This window comes from Tribolium madens, unplaced genomic scaffold (assembly GCF_015345945.1).
Source record: "Tribolium madens isolate multiple individuals breed KSU strain unplaced genomic scaffold, Tmad_KSU_1.1 Scaffold_2;HRSCAF=44;Tcas5.2_LGX, whole genome shotgun sequence".
Lineage (NCBI taxonomy): Eukaryota > Metazoa > Arthropoda > Insecta > Coleoptera > Tenebrionidae > Tribolium > Tribolium madens.
In genome coordinates, this window is record NW_025400995.1 from 4,520,292 (window position 1) to 4,536,441 (window position 16,150).

At 35.1% G+C, this 16,150-nt stretch overlaps 1 protein-coding gene across 5 annotated transcripts in view; it reads left to right on the forward strand.

Annotated features, from left to right (window-relative positions):
* The window catches only part of LOC123006310 (lachesin-like), a 40,864-nt gene that overhangs the window by 11,726 nt on the left and 12,988 nt on the right, over positions 1–16,150 (forward strand). For 4 of the 5 annotated variants that reach the window (XM_044400713.1, XM_044400711.1, XM_044400714.1 and 1 more), the window contains one exon: positions 13,711–13,858. In XM_044400713.1, the coding sequence (XP_044256648.1) occupies positions 13,756–13,858 (103 nt within the window). In that variant the 5' untranslated portion in view covers positions 13,711–13,755. Of the gene's footprint in view, positions 1–2,913; positions 3,017–13,710; positions 13,859–16,150 lie in introns of those variants that run through there. The other variant, XM_044400712.1, reaches the window with a different exon arrangement.

The following is a 16,150-nucleotide window of genomic DNA, read 5'->3' on the forward strand; positions in this document are numbered from 1 at the left end:
AAATACTCCGCTTTGGCGGAGGTGCCTTAATAGTAGTAAGAATGCTTTAAAGTTAGGTAGACGGCGCGCGAGTTACTTGTAGCTATCAGTTTTTTGAACGTCTGTAATAATTACAGCTGAAGCAGAAGGAGGAGAGAGGCGTTGGCCGTAATGCGGCGGAGAGGACTCAGAAGCTGGAAATCCTACTCTAGTCGTATTTGTCCGCTACGCCGAGTTTTCAATCAAGTTCACTTGATGCCCGTAACCAGGGGTGTAACACTTGCCATCTTCCGTTTTTGAGTGACACTTTTTCTTTTATAAATAGAAAAAGACTTGCAGTGCTCGTATTGAAATCTAAACAGCAGAATGCTTTTGAAGTAAAGATTCTTGAGATACGATCGGAGCAAAATCCGACCGCGACAACAAAGGAAAGAGGGACACCCCTGGTAGACGTTCTCTGATCCCTTCGCTAGACGCGAAATCCCACAGTCCGCCAGTGCGCCGTATAATAAAATGATTACATCACTTCATTGAACAGTAACGATGGCTTTCAACCGCTGTTTGTGTCCGGTTCCGCCTAAATGCTAATTGCCTTTAATGACCGGCTTTTAATGCTAATTGCAAAATGAGTAGTTATAACCACAACTCGTACCTCGTTTCTTAATTCAATCACTATTATTTTAAATAAGTAATTAGTTTATAGAGTATAGAGCGTTGAGATGCATGCTGTAATGAACCACGCTAATGCTGATGACGGTAGTGATAGTATCGGCTATTGCAGACATACAACGTAGGGCACAAATTGGCAAGCAAAGGGCATTGTAAAGTTTTGGTTTGGGTTAATGAGAATATGCTATTAAGTTGGATAATTGCTCGGCGATATTGATCTGATGAGTTAGTGGTGTGGCGGCCGATAGGCTGACAGGAACTGCTATTAATAACAAAGGAGTTATTGGATCTGTACATTAGCCGTAATAGAGTAGCATCAGAACCTTGCGCAATGAAATCCTTTCGAATTTATCTGCCGATTTCAGCTTTTATTGCTTCTTTCAAGGAGGGGAAACACGCGACCGTCACCAACTTTCCTATCTTGGTGGTGTTATGCTCACTATACGCGATATAGCTCTGGTTTACGCCTATAGGAAGTCAATTTTTTTATATATGAGAATTACCCTTTCTCACATTACTGCTATCACGCAAATCGTTCGGCCGACCATTTGCTTTTACTAATTACCACAACAACAGGAATTAATACTTTCTACGTCTGTATCAAATCTGTATATTACAGCGTTGTAATCGGCCGTTGAAAACATTACATTTCAAGCAGCTGAATAAATAAATATACATCGACTTTAAAGAACAGGAATGCGATAAAATACGTAGAAGAGACCAAAATCTCCACGCTATCAAGATTACTGAATGTCCGGAATATATCATGTACACTTTACGTGCACATGTAAAGTGATATAGAATTGAAACTTGCAAAAAGCTTACTCATAACAAACTGAGCATTTTCGAACTGATATTTGAAATAAAACTATAAATCTCTTTGAAAGATTTCGATGGTCTAAAATAGCCGACTAGAATTCTTGATAGGGACGAAAGTAGTTTTCGAACTGCAATTGCCGTTTATATTTTCATTATAGGTCTGTAATAATTTCGCACCCTTGATATACTGTATTGTGTTGCAGGTGCTTGTTTCAAACTTAATTAAACTGTGTGCATTTTTCATTCGGAATGACAAGCAATTTTTCTTATCTCAATTCTCCATTTGGTTTGATTTGAATAAAAAGGACTCAGTAGATAATTTTACTAATAAATAAATACGATATATATGCTAAGCAGATTTCAGCCAAATACGTGCTAGTGTTATTTCACAAGTAATGAGCCTCTGTACTTAACAGACAACTGGGAAGCCTGAACGGTGATTGATGAAGTCCGTAAATGTAGACTTCGAATTGTCGGTTGAGTTGAGTAGTGCCGGAGACCTCTCGAGACTGAGGCCTATTACTCCGATACAGGAATATACAAGATTTACGCATGCATATTAACTTGTTCACACTTTTGATGGCTAATATTTGCTGTGCAAATTTTGTTTACCATGGATACTAGGATGAAGGAAACTCTGATCCGTTTAATACATCAATCAAGACCAGTCATACATCATAAACGAACTGAATATTGGACACGTCCACCAAGGCCTCAATACCCTAACTTTTTAGTTGTACTCCGCACTTATAATAACGGTCAGATAAATCATTTGCCAAACGGAACCCCATTCCATAAATTCGCACATCACGCAGTCGATAAACATCACGATATAATAGAGTTCAACTCAAAAAAGGGGGAAGAATAACGTACGAATCGAGGGGTAATAATTTTATTTTCTGTGGCGAGTTGGCGTCAGTGCGGATATGAAAGTAGCCTGCGGCTTTACCCGAATTTGACTGACCCATTCTACTTCTAGTCAATCCTATGTTCTATTTAATGAACGTTTTATTTTTTATTTTTATTCTTGATATTTTCATTTGATCTCGCTATGACATAACCCGACCGCATACTAGAGAGTTTCTATTTAGTTTACACGACTGCTTTAGGCTCTATGGGTCGCTTTGTCTCCGTTTACTTCTCCCGATATTTAACTTCATACCGCAAACCTACCGCCAAACCGCAAACAGTATTTGGAAACAGTAACCATTTAAAATATTCTATTTTCCCGTCATCTTTTTCCTTTATTGCTTCGATCGTTTCACTCTTTTCAGTCTTGTTGACAAAAGCTAACACCAGTAAATAATTTTTGAGTTATTACAATTATCTTGTGGGACTATTTAAAATATTTTTCATCAAGCATATCTAGATGAACAGCTAACTGAAAGAAGCAACAGGAGCCGCGGGTCGAGAGGGGTCAGATGTTGGCGCACGCCTGCAACCAACAGCACGCGACGGCGGGCTACAGCCACATTTGCAGGCAAGCTCCCCAAGAGCAAACCTGTGCCTACAGTGCCAGAGCTTTCGGTGAATTGTGTTGTGCTTTTAGGTAAGCTCTTATCTCGCTTCAACCAGCTGTATTCTTTAACGCGCTATTATTTTCTGACATGGCGTGTACATTTCATTTTAGCACACGCAACATAAAGTTTTTGAAAGTGCAAGTTATGGTTCAAATTGACTTAAATAAAAAAATTATTTTCGTTTTTATAGTTTGTTCCCGGTGGTGAGAGGATTACGGTTATAATATATACCACGGATTTTTGTGCTAAAAGCATAATATTTTAAAACCGTAAATACAATTTATTTTTTAAAATCGCGCATATGAACATTAGTTTCCCACAAACAAAAGGAAGCGAGCAGGAATAATTACCGCTAACAAAAGAACTCAGGAATAAATCGTATATTGCATAGTTTGCATTTATCTGCATTGTTTGAGTTATTCCTGGTCGGATCGCAACGTAAAATTTTTCTTCGGAATTGAGTTTGTTGTAGTTTGAAAGTTTTTAGAAAGAGGTTTGAAAAGTAGGTGGTGGTGGGTGTAGTGTTTATAGGTAGATATGCGAGACATATTTGTGCTTTTATACTTAATACCGCAAAAATGCAATCTCGTTGAGGGCCGACACGAAACATTTGTCGAATTAAGCGTTTTCTACATTCTTGATTCAGCGAACTGGAAATTCCATATGCACATTCCATCATCACGGCGAAGTCTTCAACTCGCGATTAATGCGGGTTTTTAATTGTTTGCAAGTCTGTACATGATTTTCTAAAACAAAGCGACCATCATTCAAGCTCCGAGTGTGATATTTCTTTGTTATTTACGATAACGTGGTGGTATGTAATTGGATAGACATTCGAATGAATTTAAATTGATAGTGAAGGAGGAAGAAGACTTGTGTATAATGGAATGTTTGAAAGGATGCATTTTATTGATTTGTAGATTTTTGTAAAAATTATATATAATGCAGTTGGTTGTATTTATTTATTAAATTAGGTTCTAGTTTATGTAAACTCAATCTGGGTTGTAATTTGTTTGAAAGTTTTAAGTGTCGTTATTCAGTAGCGCGATTTTAGAATTCCCAAAGTGTGTTGTTTTTGCTCGACAATAAGGAAGGCTATTTTCTTCGAATGTCGTAGTCGTATTAAATGCGGGCTACCCCCGGGCGCTATAGGGCACAACTGGCTGCCAAAGCGTACTTTTATTAGGCTATTAATAAATTATAGCAACAGGCGGAGCAAGCCAGGAAGCCTATTGTTCATACATTAACTCAAGTAGCATCTTGGCTTGACGTAATAATGAGATTCAGGCTGATATGGCAATAGGATTTAGCTAAATAGAGGTGATCAATCACCGCACGCCGTGTCACTGCATTGACTGTGGGATAGCGAACGCTGCGGTTCAGCACCTGAGCCTCGTACCGCGTTCACCGCATGAATATGCATGCGCCGGCCACACACACATGCTGGTGATGTATCACCTACAAGCCCACGTCACTTCCTGCCCACTATAATCAATTACTTGCGTAGATGAACATGTTACTTCGGCAACATGTATGAAAAGCTGCCATAAACACCGCCGTCAAATTCAGACAACTCCAGGGGCGACAAAACGCGAGCCGAACGCGTCAAGAGGTAGCTGTTGACAATTGGATCGGGTGCTTCATGAGATAGTTGGGTGGAGGTGAAACCATTGGAGTAAAACTTCCAAGGAAGAAAACCACAAACTGACTCAGCTGACTTCAAACATAGCCGCCTAAACGAAGACGAAACTGCCAAATGTGAGTAGTGCGAGTGCGAATCTCGGGTTTATTGCAAGCATCTCCTCCGTTCTACCTTTAAGACACATTCGCTAATTGATGAGCGTGGCGGCTGAAGCCTAATCATCAATCAAAGTGCGCTGCGCATGACGGCCGCGTGACAAGACTGGCTAATATCGAGAAAACCTCATTGGATCCAACTAGCACTTTCAATAAATCAGCATTAAGTTTGGGTCAACAGGGTCAGTGCACCACCTTTGTCGATTGAGAAAAATGCGCCACAATGTTTTCCGAAAGTAAAGGAGGAGTTCAAAGACGGCGATAGTGCGCTAGCTTAGCGATTTATTCCAATAGTGCCGTCGATAGCAAGCATTCGTAGTCAACGAACTGGTGTAATGGAATTACTTGGCTGCTTCTAACTAGCCAACTCTCTAAGTGGACGCCATCAAAGGGACCACACTTCATTTCTTTACCTTTTGCCTTTTAACTACCTCTATCGATTGTTGCCTTCGTATCGTATTTCTTAGAAGAGGAAGGATCCTCAACGAAAATCCACTACTCGGATCCATTGCATTTATTGCTCTAATTTGTCCAGCTCTATTCAATAGCAATTATTATCGGGAAAAAACAGACGCTCAAATATCATGCAGTTGACTGCCCCTGTCCAGTAGAAAAAGCAACAGTCAACAAACGAGTAAATGATGGCCTCACTAACAGCCAGTTGACATATTAGCGGTATTTTATCGCGCAACGGTCACCCTGAAAGCAAATTTGAAAACAAATAGAAATGGCGTTGCTGCGCTAAATATTAGTAGTCTGCAGAGAAAGCAGGACGGGCAGGAAGCAATTGCCAGGATCATTAATTTAAAAGCTACATATTGGGGTGTTTTTGTGGTGTACTGCTGACTGTTGTCTGGAGATGGCACTGTGATAGAACACGACACAGTGAAAATAGATGAGAGTGCGCTACAGCTGACCGGTGAACGCGAAACGCGAAACACAAAGCGCGAACTCTACTCCAGATCCAGATCCAGACGCTAGACAACGACCGAATCCTCCACTTCTACTCCTTACTGCGACTTACTCACCATCCAAACTGCAATTTACGACTCATTCCTAAACGTTTTTATTGTTTACTGTCTTATACTGGGGTTTCATTTGAATAATCGACCCTTCTCCTCTTCATTATTTACAACATTGATCAATACCCTTATCAGTGTTTGCTGTGCATTGTGTCTCCGTTATAAGTCATGACCATAAGATCATATCGGCTTATTGTGCTCCTTTATACCGTTGTCGGATACCACCCTATAGAGCATACAAACACGTTCAATTGCATCGTATGCAATATTGAAATAGTCTCTTGAACTTCTTTTCTTTTATTCCCTCCTCTCGTATCTTTATTTACAAACCGCTGTTGATTTCTCGAAAAGATGCATTCTCTTCCATACCCTTCTGTGGGAATGTAGTGTGATTAAAAGACGGAAATTGTTCTGCGGCGCCAATTTATCTATGTCACAGCGTAGGTTTAGAAGCGATGTTCTTGCATCGCACACTGCCATTCTATTCAATTGAATATCTTCTTTAAAACTAAACAACAACCGATTTTTTTTACAACTTAATACTCTCAGTAATAATGCTCCAAAACTCTATTCTCACCACCTACCGTCAAACAATGCTATAAAGACGTAATGAAACTATGCAAGAAACGCACATTATTCAATAAAAGGGATGTTCATTAGGCATACCCTTAAGCTTCTCAACTTTTTTTAATAACTCTTCTCTATTAAGACGTTGCTGCTTTTACGAAACCGATACTTGTTACTCACTCACTTGCTTCTATTAAACACTCCTTTACTAAATAATAATTAAATTCTCAGACCACATCACATTTCAGCTTTCTAACTTACTGTAACTTCTAAAAACACGCCATTTTAACCCTAGGAGGCATAACGTCGGTATTTTGTACCCGACTATTTGTTCAGTATTAAATTTCTTTTTGATTTTTACTGATAATTTAAAAGATTATAGTTATGCCTTCTTTGTACTGTTTTTAACATAATAGTTAACAAGTTTACAAAAATTTTTAGTAATTAATCACAACTATTCAAACATTGTGTGATTTTCAAGTCAATTTTAAAAGATATTAGAAAATTTACAAAGTTTACAAAACTGTTTAGTAATTAATCACAACGTTATCAAACATTGTGTGATTTTCAAGTCAATTTTAAAAGATATTAGAAAATTTATGACAAATCCACAACCAAAACAACAAGCAACACATCAGTAAAAAATTAACAACCAAAAAAAGTGCTTTATGTGACGAACAAAAAAAAAGGAAAATGCAACCTAGTGCAAGCAAACCTATTTGTAAAAAACACTCTGTATAGAGTGTACAAAATTAAAAAAAAATAAAAATAAAGCTTTTATTTAAATAAACAACTACTATTTTAACAATAATAGAACTTAATAATTCCAATCGCGGTTGTCAAAATAATGTCAAAATGCTCTAAGGTATTTTTCACCTACGTTATGTAAATCTATTGGTTGGAACAGTCATGCATCCTAGGATTGAATAAGTATTTCCAGATCGTTTTTACCACCCTTTAGCTTTTTCGCATGCGAAATCCCTATTTTTCTAAGTAAGCACCAAATGATTATGACCGTATTATTAATAAGCCGTTTCCGCAATACGCCATAGCTTCTCAATAACTCATGGTTTAAAATACGGGGAAAATTATAGAATATTTATGTTACTATATTTATTTCACCGAAGATTATATTATTATCTGATTTATTATCCGTTTTGCAAGAAATGAATATCAAAAACGCTAATAACGTCGTGACATTTTTTTCAGGCATCAGCTGTGCAATATATTTTTATTTATAAAACGACATAACACATGACACGTCAAACATCGAATAATTTGAAGCAAATGTTCAAAGCGCGTCGCATAGCAGTCGATATTTTGTGGCAGCATGCATTTATAGGTTTCGATTAGGATTAATTAAATTTGGACAAAAAACGGTATAAATAATGTCCAGTTTGCGTTTCAAATATTTCATTTTGAATTAGATTTTAATCTGATAATTGTGTGTGTGTAAAGCCACGTTTCATCCTTGGAGTAGGTTTGATAAATGTGAATTGATTGGGAGCAGTAGTAGGGCTGAAATTAACTAAACATTACAAAAAACTTTTCAGCAAGCTTTCAAGAATTTGGTAATTTGCATAACGATTTTATTAAATGACGATTATCTTGTAATGACGAGTAAAAATTTTAATGAAAATGGTAGGAGCTTAATTAAATTCTTTATTCACGTGCTCGACTATTGGTCATTAAAAGCATTAAAACCAGGAAGCAAATTTCAGCGCAAACTGAAACAATGCATACGTGGCAATTTTAGGAATACGTTTCACCTAGACCGCAAAGTTTTTCTATTTGCTGAAATTTAATTTTTAGCGTATGTGGGTATGTTGTAGATATATTCTAAGGGAAATATGTCGAAGTTGCTATATGTAGGCAATTTTCATTTAAGAGTGCCTTACGTCTGAGAATAGGTATTACTTTAAGATTAACTGTGGTCGTAACAGAATTGCTTCTCTGAAAATACGATTGGCTAACAGGATAACAATGAACAGTTACTGGTTGGAAAATCGCGGTTATATATGACCAAATAACAAAAACCATCAAAACGCTATAAATTTTGCAACATTTACGATACATTTTATTAAGTCCGGATGAAACGAAATAGTTTAAAACTCTGTTTCTATTTTTAATGTCGCCTAATTAATAATACAACAAACGTAATTTGCAGACGTACGCACTTTACTAAAAATTTTCCAAAGCAAAATTCAACACAAAACATTTAGCCGCTTTAATTCGAGTATTGATTTAATTTAAAGCTGTTATAAAAGGCAGCACCATTAAAATCGTTTGGATGTTTAGGCAATTTTTAATAAAACTCTAATTTTCAACAGCAGAAAACTCTGTGGTTTTGTTAAAATTTAAATTTCGGATTTTTAATGGAGACTGCAAGTGTTATGAACATCATCAATAACTTTTATTCACTCTATTTTCACCACTTTTTAAATCATTTGTCACAATTAAAAGAGATCTCTTTTACGTTATAACATTGAGATTAATCTCGACTTTTATTTCATTTTACACCTTTACTTTGGCTTCAGTTTTTCTGTTTGTGATTTTGAACTGCATTGAATACAGCCGCAGATGTGCTTAAAGGAATGCTAAAGTTACTCCGACATGGCAATTATTAAGCGAGGTATTGCGCCTAAAAGTTTTTTTAATTTCAAGTTTTGTTTCTTAATATCGCCTAAAAACAACATTTTTCTCATAATTGCATAAATGCAGCAAAATGTATTCTCCTCTCGTTTCTCCTTTCGACAAACATGCAGTCAAACTTTACGTTTACGAATAACTTGCATCGAAGCATACAACTCATTGATCAAAAAAGTTTTAAAGCAGACATAACGCTGTTTACGTTTTTAGTAAACTTAGTTGAACTATGTGTGAGTGGAATTTTTTGAAAATTTAATAAGCAAAAGATTGATTTTGGAAATGAGACGCTGTGTCGAGGTGATAAATTATGCTCCTAGTCCTATGTCGCTCATAATAAATTGTTAAATGTCCTGTGCGGACGTCAAATATGAACTAATACTGCACTTGTCAGCTTAAAAGATAAAGTTGTTATCGGTGCTAAGCTAACTAGTAAATAATATTAAGTTTAATTAATAAGTTAATAAGCACGTTCGGATGCATGCTTGCCTTGAGAAAATGAATTTCGTGAAACTTGTGTTTCTAAAGTTGTAAGCAGTAAAATTGCAAGCTGAATACAAAATTGTTAAATGTCCTGTGCTGCGTTATACCTAGCTGGCTAGAATATTTTCCTAATTGGTTATTTCTAATTTTCCTTCGCTAGAGTTGCAGCTAGAACTGTTCTTAGCTTCTATAACGCATTAATCGGAGAGGTGTGATCAACTGTGAGAAATTAAAACCATTTATTGTTACATCATGCAAAAAATTCGATTGATAAATTAAATTAAATGCCCAGTAGGTTGTAAAATCAGCTTTAAATTGACATTGATGCATAACCATGTAGGTTACAAAAATTTACGTTAACGCTCTCGACACGTTAAGCAAATTAATTTTTGTGCTCTAACAAACATTCACCCAAAATTTACATTTTAAAATTCATTCCATATTAAACGTCATTCCTTCCACATGACTGCTTCCACACTATCTACAAGATGTAAATTCGCTCTAACCACACTTCAAATTTTGTTCTAAACGGGCGTAAATGAAAATGGTTTGTCACAAATACAAATTTTAAACATATTTTTAAACTAGTACATCTACATGGAAATATTCTCAGACCGTTCGCATTTTACGGCCAATCTCCGACACGAACAATTTTCTGCATAATTTGCCTGTTTCTATAATTCAAGATGGAGCTATGTTTTAATACAAAGCCATACATTTACATCAAAATGAGCCATAAAATAGCTGTTTCAAACATAACACACCGCAAATAGAAATTGTTTATTGCATTTCTTATTTAATACTGAATTTGACATGGTTTTCCTGATTCTTGAAATAGTTTTAGGGACTAATCAATTTTCGGAAAAAAATAATATCATAATGACACTAATGTATTTAATAAACTTTTTAAAAAGACATAAAAACAAAGTGAAACGATTTAAGAAACAGTTTTGTTTACATCTGAAAAATTGGAAAAATTACTTGGAGATTTTAACGACAGATCGGGAAGAAACAATAACACATTTTAAAGGCATTTTTGGAAACAACAAACGGGAAATTCATTTTCTAAATTACATTTTAAGAAAATAGAGTTCCACATTGTTAGTTATCAATGTCAACTTTCTAATAGGTGCATTATTTATTTGAATTAAGCAAAAAAATATAGAATATCCATAAATAAATACAATAAATAATTTTATTTAGTTAATTGCCCTTTGTACAGTTTGTTCTAAAAAAATTTTTTAAAGCACTTCTGACTAGTTTAGTATAAAAACAATTTAATTTGTTACTTTATAAATAAGCTCTCTTAGAACCGGGCCCATGCTAGTTGATTTAGAGCGCCTAAAAGGTTACTCCTTCGTTATCTAACATTTCAGTGATTGATGACACAATGATTGATCTTAAGAAAAGCTTAAAAGTATGGCCCTTATCTCAAGTTTTGGCTTAACATATTAGTTTTTTACACGGAAGATTTTTATTTGATTTGATTTAATTATGAAATATTTGAGTATTTGAAATTTATAATTACGACGAGAGAACTATTGGGTGCGTATCAAATAACTAAAATATTTACATTCAGGGAATGAATAGTTAGTGTAAAGTATTTGATAAATCAATTATGGTCTGGCCAAAATTCTCGAGAATAGGTTAGCAATGGTATGTAATTAGCATATTATCCTCCACCTCACATCCTGTGAGCCGATTTCCGTTGAAGTACGTTTAGTTTGAGCTATAACCATTACGATTTAGGTTATCTGTTAGTTCCCCAAACTGTTAAACGAGTGATGGCTATTGTCTATTAGTTAGTTGGTAGGAGATATATCGGTTTAGGATTTAAAGTTGAGTAGTGGAAATCGCTCCACGTCAAGTTAAGTGGCTAATTACATAGAGAAGTAGAATAACTATCGTGCATTACAAGCATGAATCTACGTTATGTGTAAAAACTCTTCACTAATTATTTGCTGGCGAGCTGTAAACGAATGTTCGTATGTTTGATCCTGTTTATTCAGCTTTTCGATATTGGTACCAATTCAACTTCAAAGCTGCAAAAATTAATTGAAATATACTGACCATCAAATGTAAGAGATCATTCAGTGGAAAATTATTTTTCATTTTGTGTTTTACAAAGGTCACTCTTACTAATGAACGTCCATCATTAAACTGTTTTACAAAAAGCAAATATCAGTTTTCAAAATTTAATGAATGACTGATATTACTTCGATGCAATTTAAGATACTCGATACTGAAATAATAAATCATTTTCTCGTTACAATATTTAATATAATCGAAGGAGAGAGGTAATGGAAACTCACATAGTTGCTTTACAACTTTACGGAGTTGACCTCAAACATTACATATAATTCATCAATGTAATATACAAAATTGAAGTTTATATAAAATGTGCGTTCCAGTTTAATAACGCCTACATTTTCTATAGCCGACTTTTTAGTTAATTTCATAAACCTATTAACGGTTTTCAAAATTTAAAATCAATAGAACACGCAATGTTTTCAACTCTACACCCATTACTTTATATTCAAATTGTAATTAAAAATCAATACATTACAAAGTGGAAGAATGTTTTATTTAAAACGCATTGTATATTCGGAGAAAGGACAAATTACTTTAACTTCTTTTTAACGACTTATTTGTACTTATATATTTATAGAATTTTTAATACACAGCGCTTACAGAATTGCTTTTTGTAAAAATCTTATAATGAACAAAACTTTAGATAACTTCACCACTAACTTTTCCAACACTTTTTTTATTTTTAAGTAGTTTTAAAAGACTACAATCCTGCAGCCTTCTTTCTGAGATTATTATGCTTCATATTATTTCAAAAGTGTTACTAAATAAAGTTGTTGTATAAATCAAAACTATTTTGCCTCAGTAAATTAAATTCTTTAAAATATTGCAATGTTGTCAACTGAAGAAATATAAACGGTTTCTATCTTTACCACTTGCCATGATAGCGTTGTGTGGCCATATTTTTTGGACGTAGTTAACCTACATTGTCCAAGAGTTGAAAAATGACTAACATTACTGAACATATTTTTTACACAAGTTAGACTAAACTTGTTGCTATTGCTCTTTGAAGCAAAAACAATTAATTAACATATTTTCTACTTCGTGCTGGCACTGGTTATTTATCTAAATAGAGAAAATAGCGAGGAATGGACAATTCTTTTATTTATTTTGTTGTTTAATAAGAATACTTGTAATATTGCTAGTTGTAAAGTTTATACCATCAGTATTGAATAAGCGAATATACATTTATAGAAATTAAAAAGTGTTAACAATATAATTTACGCTGAATTGTGAAAATGTTTTAATCCAGTGTTTTTTAATTAGATTGGAAATTTTCGTAAACAATATTTTTTGGGATTACATATCGGTTGTAATTTTACATATGATGCCAATTTTCAAAATTGCGCACTTTTTGGGTGGAGGAAATTTGAACTGATTCCTGAGTACTGAGTAGTGTCTTTGTAGGCGCTCACGGATTAAGTATTTCAAAGTATTTTAGGTTGAGCTTTACAATTAGCTGGAGTAAAAGGAGTAAAATTGATCGATTGTGATTTGATGTCGCTAAGCATTATTTCATTTGGTGAATTGAGGATTTGTTTTATCCGGGTGAAAATAGTGAAATGTTGGTTTAGATGGGGATATTTTGGGAAAGAATATTGTGTGAAAATATAACGGCGCTGATATAATTCTTAGGGAAATAGCCGCTATGACGAGCTTGGTGAACATTCACGCATACGCATATGAAATTTGCCACGGAGTGCAAAGCCATAAAATACCAGTAATTCCTGATACGCTCTGCAAATTTACTGCTACTGCAATTCAGAACGCGCTCATTTTAATAAACCCCACATATTCGTATTCATATTGCGTAAATTATTTAGAATGTACTCAACAAAGTTTATAATGTGTATGGCGTATATCTGACAGCATAAGGCGCTACGTCACGTCGAGACTGTAGACGGTAGATTGGAACCACCCCAACACCTGCGGCACTCGGTTACTGCCGAACAATTGAAGCCATCCCTTTATTGTTATAGTTAACCCATGCACCCTACGCTTTCCTGGCCCGGATTTAAAATCTAAATCCCATTCTGGAGATGTCATAAAGCAAGGCGTTTAGTATAGGAATTTATTATACGAGTAAAAATGCTTATATTCAGGCAGTGATTTGTTCGCAGGTTCCAGAATGGTGGAGATCGGTGCAACGTTGGACGGAATCGAAGATGCGAGTCTTAAATAGGCAGTGTGCGCGTCAGCTTCACAATATGACAGCCACGCAAGCAACTTTCCTTTTTTGCACTCTCTTGCAGGCCATTCTTACAGAAGGTAAAACTCATAACTACACCGATTTCGCTCTTTCATTTTCCTCCATTTTCCAATATTGGTTTTGCTAAATTAACAACGAGACGATTCTATGATCAACCCTCGCACCAACTTTTTACACCAATTGCTAGATTACAACTTTCCCAATCACCCTCCAACTCTAATGTTTTCCTCAAAAACTTCTCTACAAATTCGACATTTTCACCAATTGCACCAATTATACTACTCGTCGACGATTCCAAAATGTTTTCAACTATAACCGAATTTTCAGCAATTTTACAAAGAAACTGAACTCTTTGTTATTATATTAAAATAGCCGGCCGCACATAAATGCAAATTACATATTCTCTTCAAAACTGCTCTAGTCATTTCTGATGCAAAATCTTACAATCTTCACAAAAAATCCTCAATTTATGGTCATTTTATATAACTATATAACTACAGGAATTTCTCATATTTTGTAATTTTCATAGGCTGAATGCAAACAATTTATAATTAATAAAATATTTTTTAATTTATCGTTTTGATGGTTTTTATGGTTGTTTATCTAAAAGAACGTAAATGTGTGTAGTTTGCGATTTATTATATTTATGACAACATCGATAAAACCAGTCATCAAAAACCTCAGGTTAATTGTTATTACAATTCCACTCACTAATTTATTGGCATTAAATACAAAATATGAGAATACATGATAGCAAACAAACAAAAACAAACACTCACTTTGTCCATTTCACATGAAATTAATTGCTACATTTAAAGCAATTGAATTAAAACGATAAAAACTATAAATACAATTTTTTTCCACAATGTATCACACGTAAATTAGGTGTGTTTGTCACGATTTAAATTCTCATTCGCCACAAATACAAGGTGATATTTTAGATCAGACCTTTTGGGGTCTATATTCTTATATACGTCGGGCTAGATACGCGTTGAAGTCTAAATGTATTCGATTTCGCTGAGCACATTAGACTGATTTCAAGTGGATATGTTACTAATTGAATGTGGTTAAAAATTCGTTAACCATACTTGAGTGGTTTCGAAAAGGATAATTTTTCTTCTTTCCCCTCGGTAAATTAAATCTTCCTTAAATACCTAATTCACATCAGTGGTTAAGGTCGAAAAGCCATGAAAATGAGACGCATCTGTTACCGGTATGCCAGTGTTCACTTTCTTATCCCTCATGTTGCTCGAGAATGTCGTTTAATGTTGAAATAAATAAATTTGTTTTTAGCTAAATCGGATTAGTGCTCGTACAACTAAACGGAGAGAATACTACATCCCAATGTCGGATGATTTTCTAAACATGGCAAATTAAAGGAAGTTAATTTGGAGCTTATCTTTCGACAAACACGTTTCTCCTCTAGTGCGACTTCTTAGTCAGGTACTCTAGGTCTCGCGCATGATATGTTCACAATGTCAATTGTTTAACTAAGATAGTATACAGTTTCATCTGGGAAACTGTCATTATAATTAACACAATAGATTACTTGCTTCTATGTCATAGTACAGCAGTAAACTTCCCATAATTATTCCACTAGAAAACTAAATAAAAACACAACGAAAACACATAAACAACAAACAAATTCGCTGATCGATCCCAATCTTATAAACACAACCAAAATTATCGCCCTAATCGGTGATTGTGTTTAAACTCTAGTTTGTTGGAGATCGGTGTGGGTTGCTTTTGTATTCCTACCACAGACACACTTTAATGATGTCCCCTCCTATATTGTCAATAGGAAAATATTGTCATATCCAACTAAAATTCAACAGTTCGCCATTAACTTGCACATTCCTTACACAAAGGCCTTTCTTCAAGCTTCCATAAAGTCTTCCTGCTGAAATAATTAATACCGAAAGCGATCAACTCGGTTCAGCAAGAAAATTGTTACTTCGACTAAAGCCGTAATTGCGAAAAACCAGTTTACACATAAAGATACATTTACGCGCCATTGAACGAGGTTTACTAAATACTCATCAGTAGTTAAGCTGTGCCGATTCTAATTCACTTCATCTGCGCATGCGCCATTTCCGGGAATTTAGACCCCCACTCCTGGATCCTGGTTCCAGGAATCCGGATCCCACTCCTGGATTCCGGGAATCCCCCACTCAAAATTCTGAGAATTGTGTGCTATTTTTGGATCATGATGTCATGCATTGAATTTGTCTYCGCATGCGTCACTTTGGGGAATCCCACATTGAAAATTATGTGAATCCCCATTGAATTTGTCTGCGCATGCGTCACTTTGGGGAATCCCACATTGAAAATTATGTAAATCCCCTGAATAT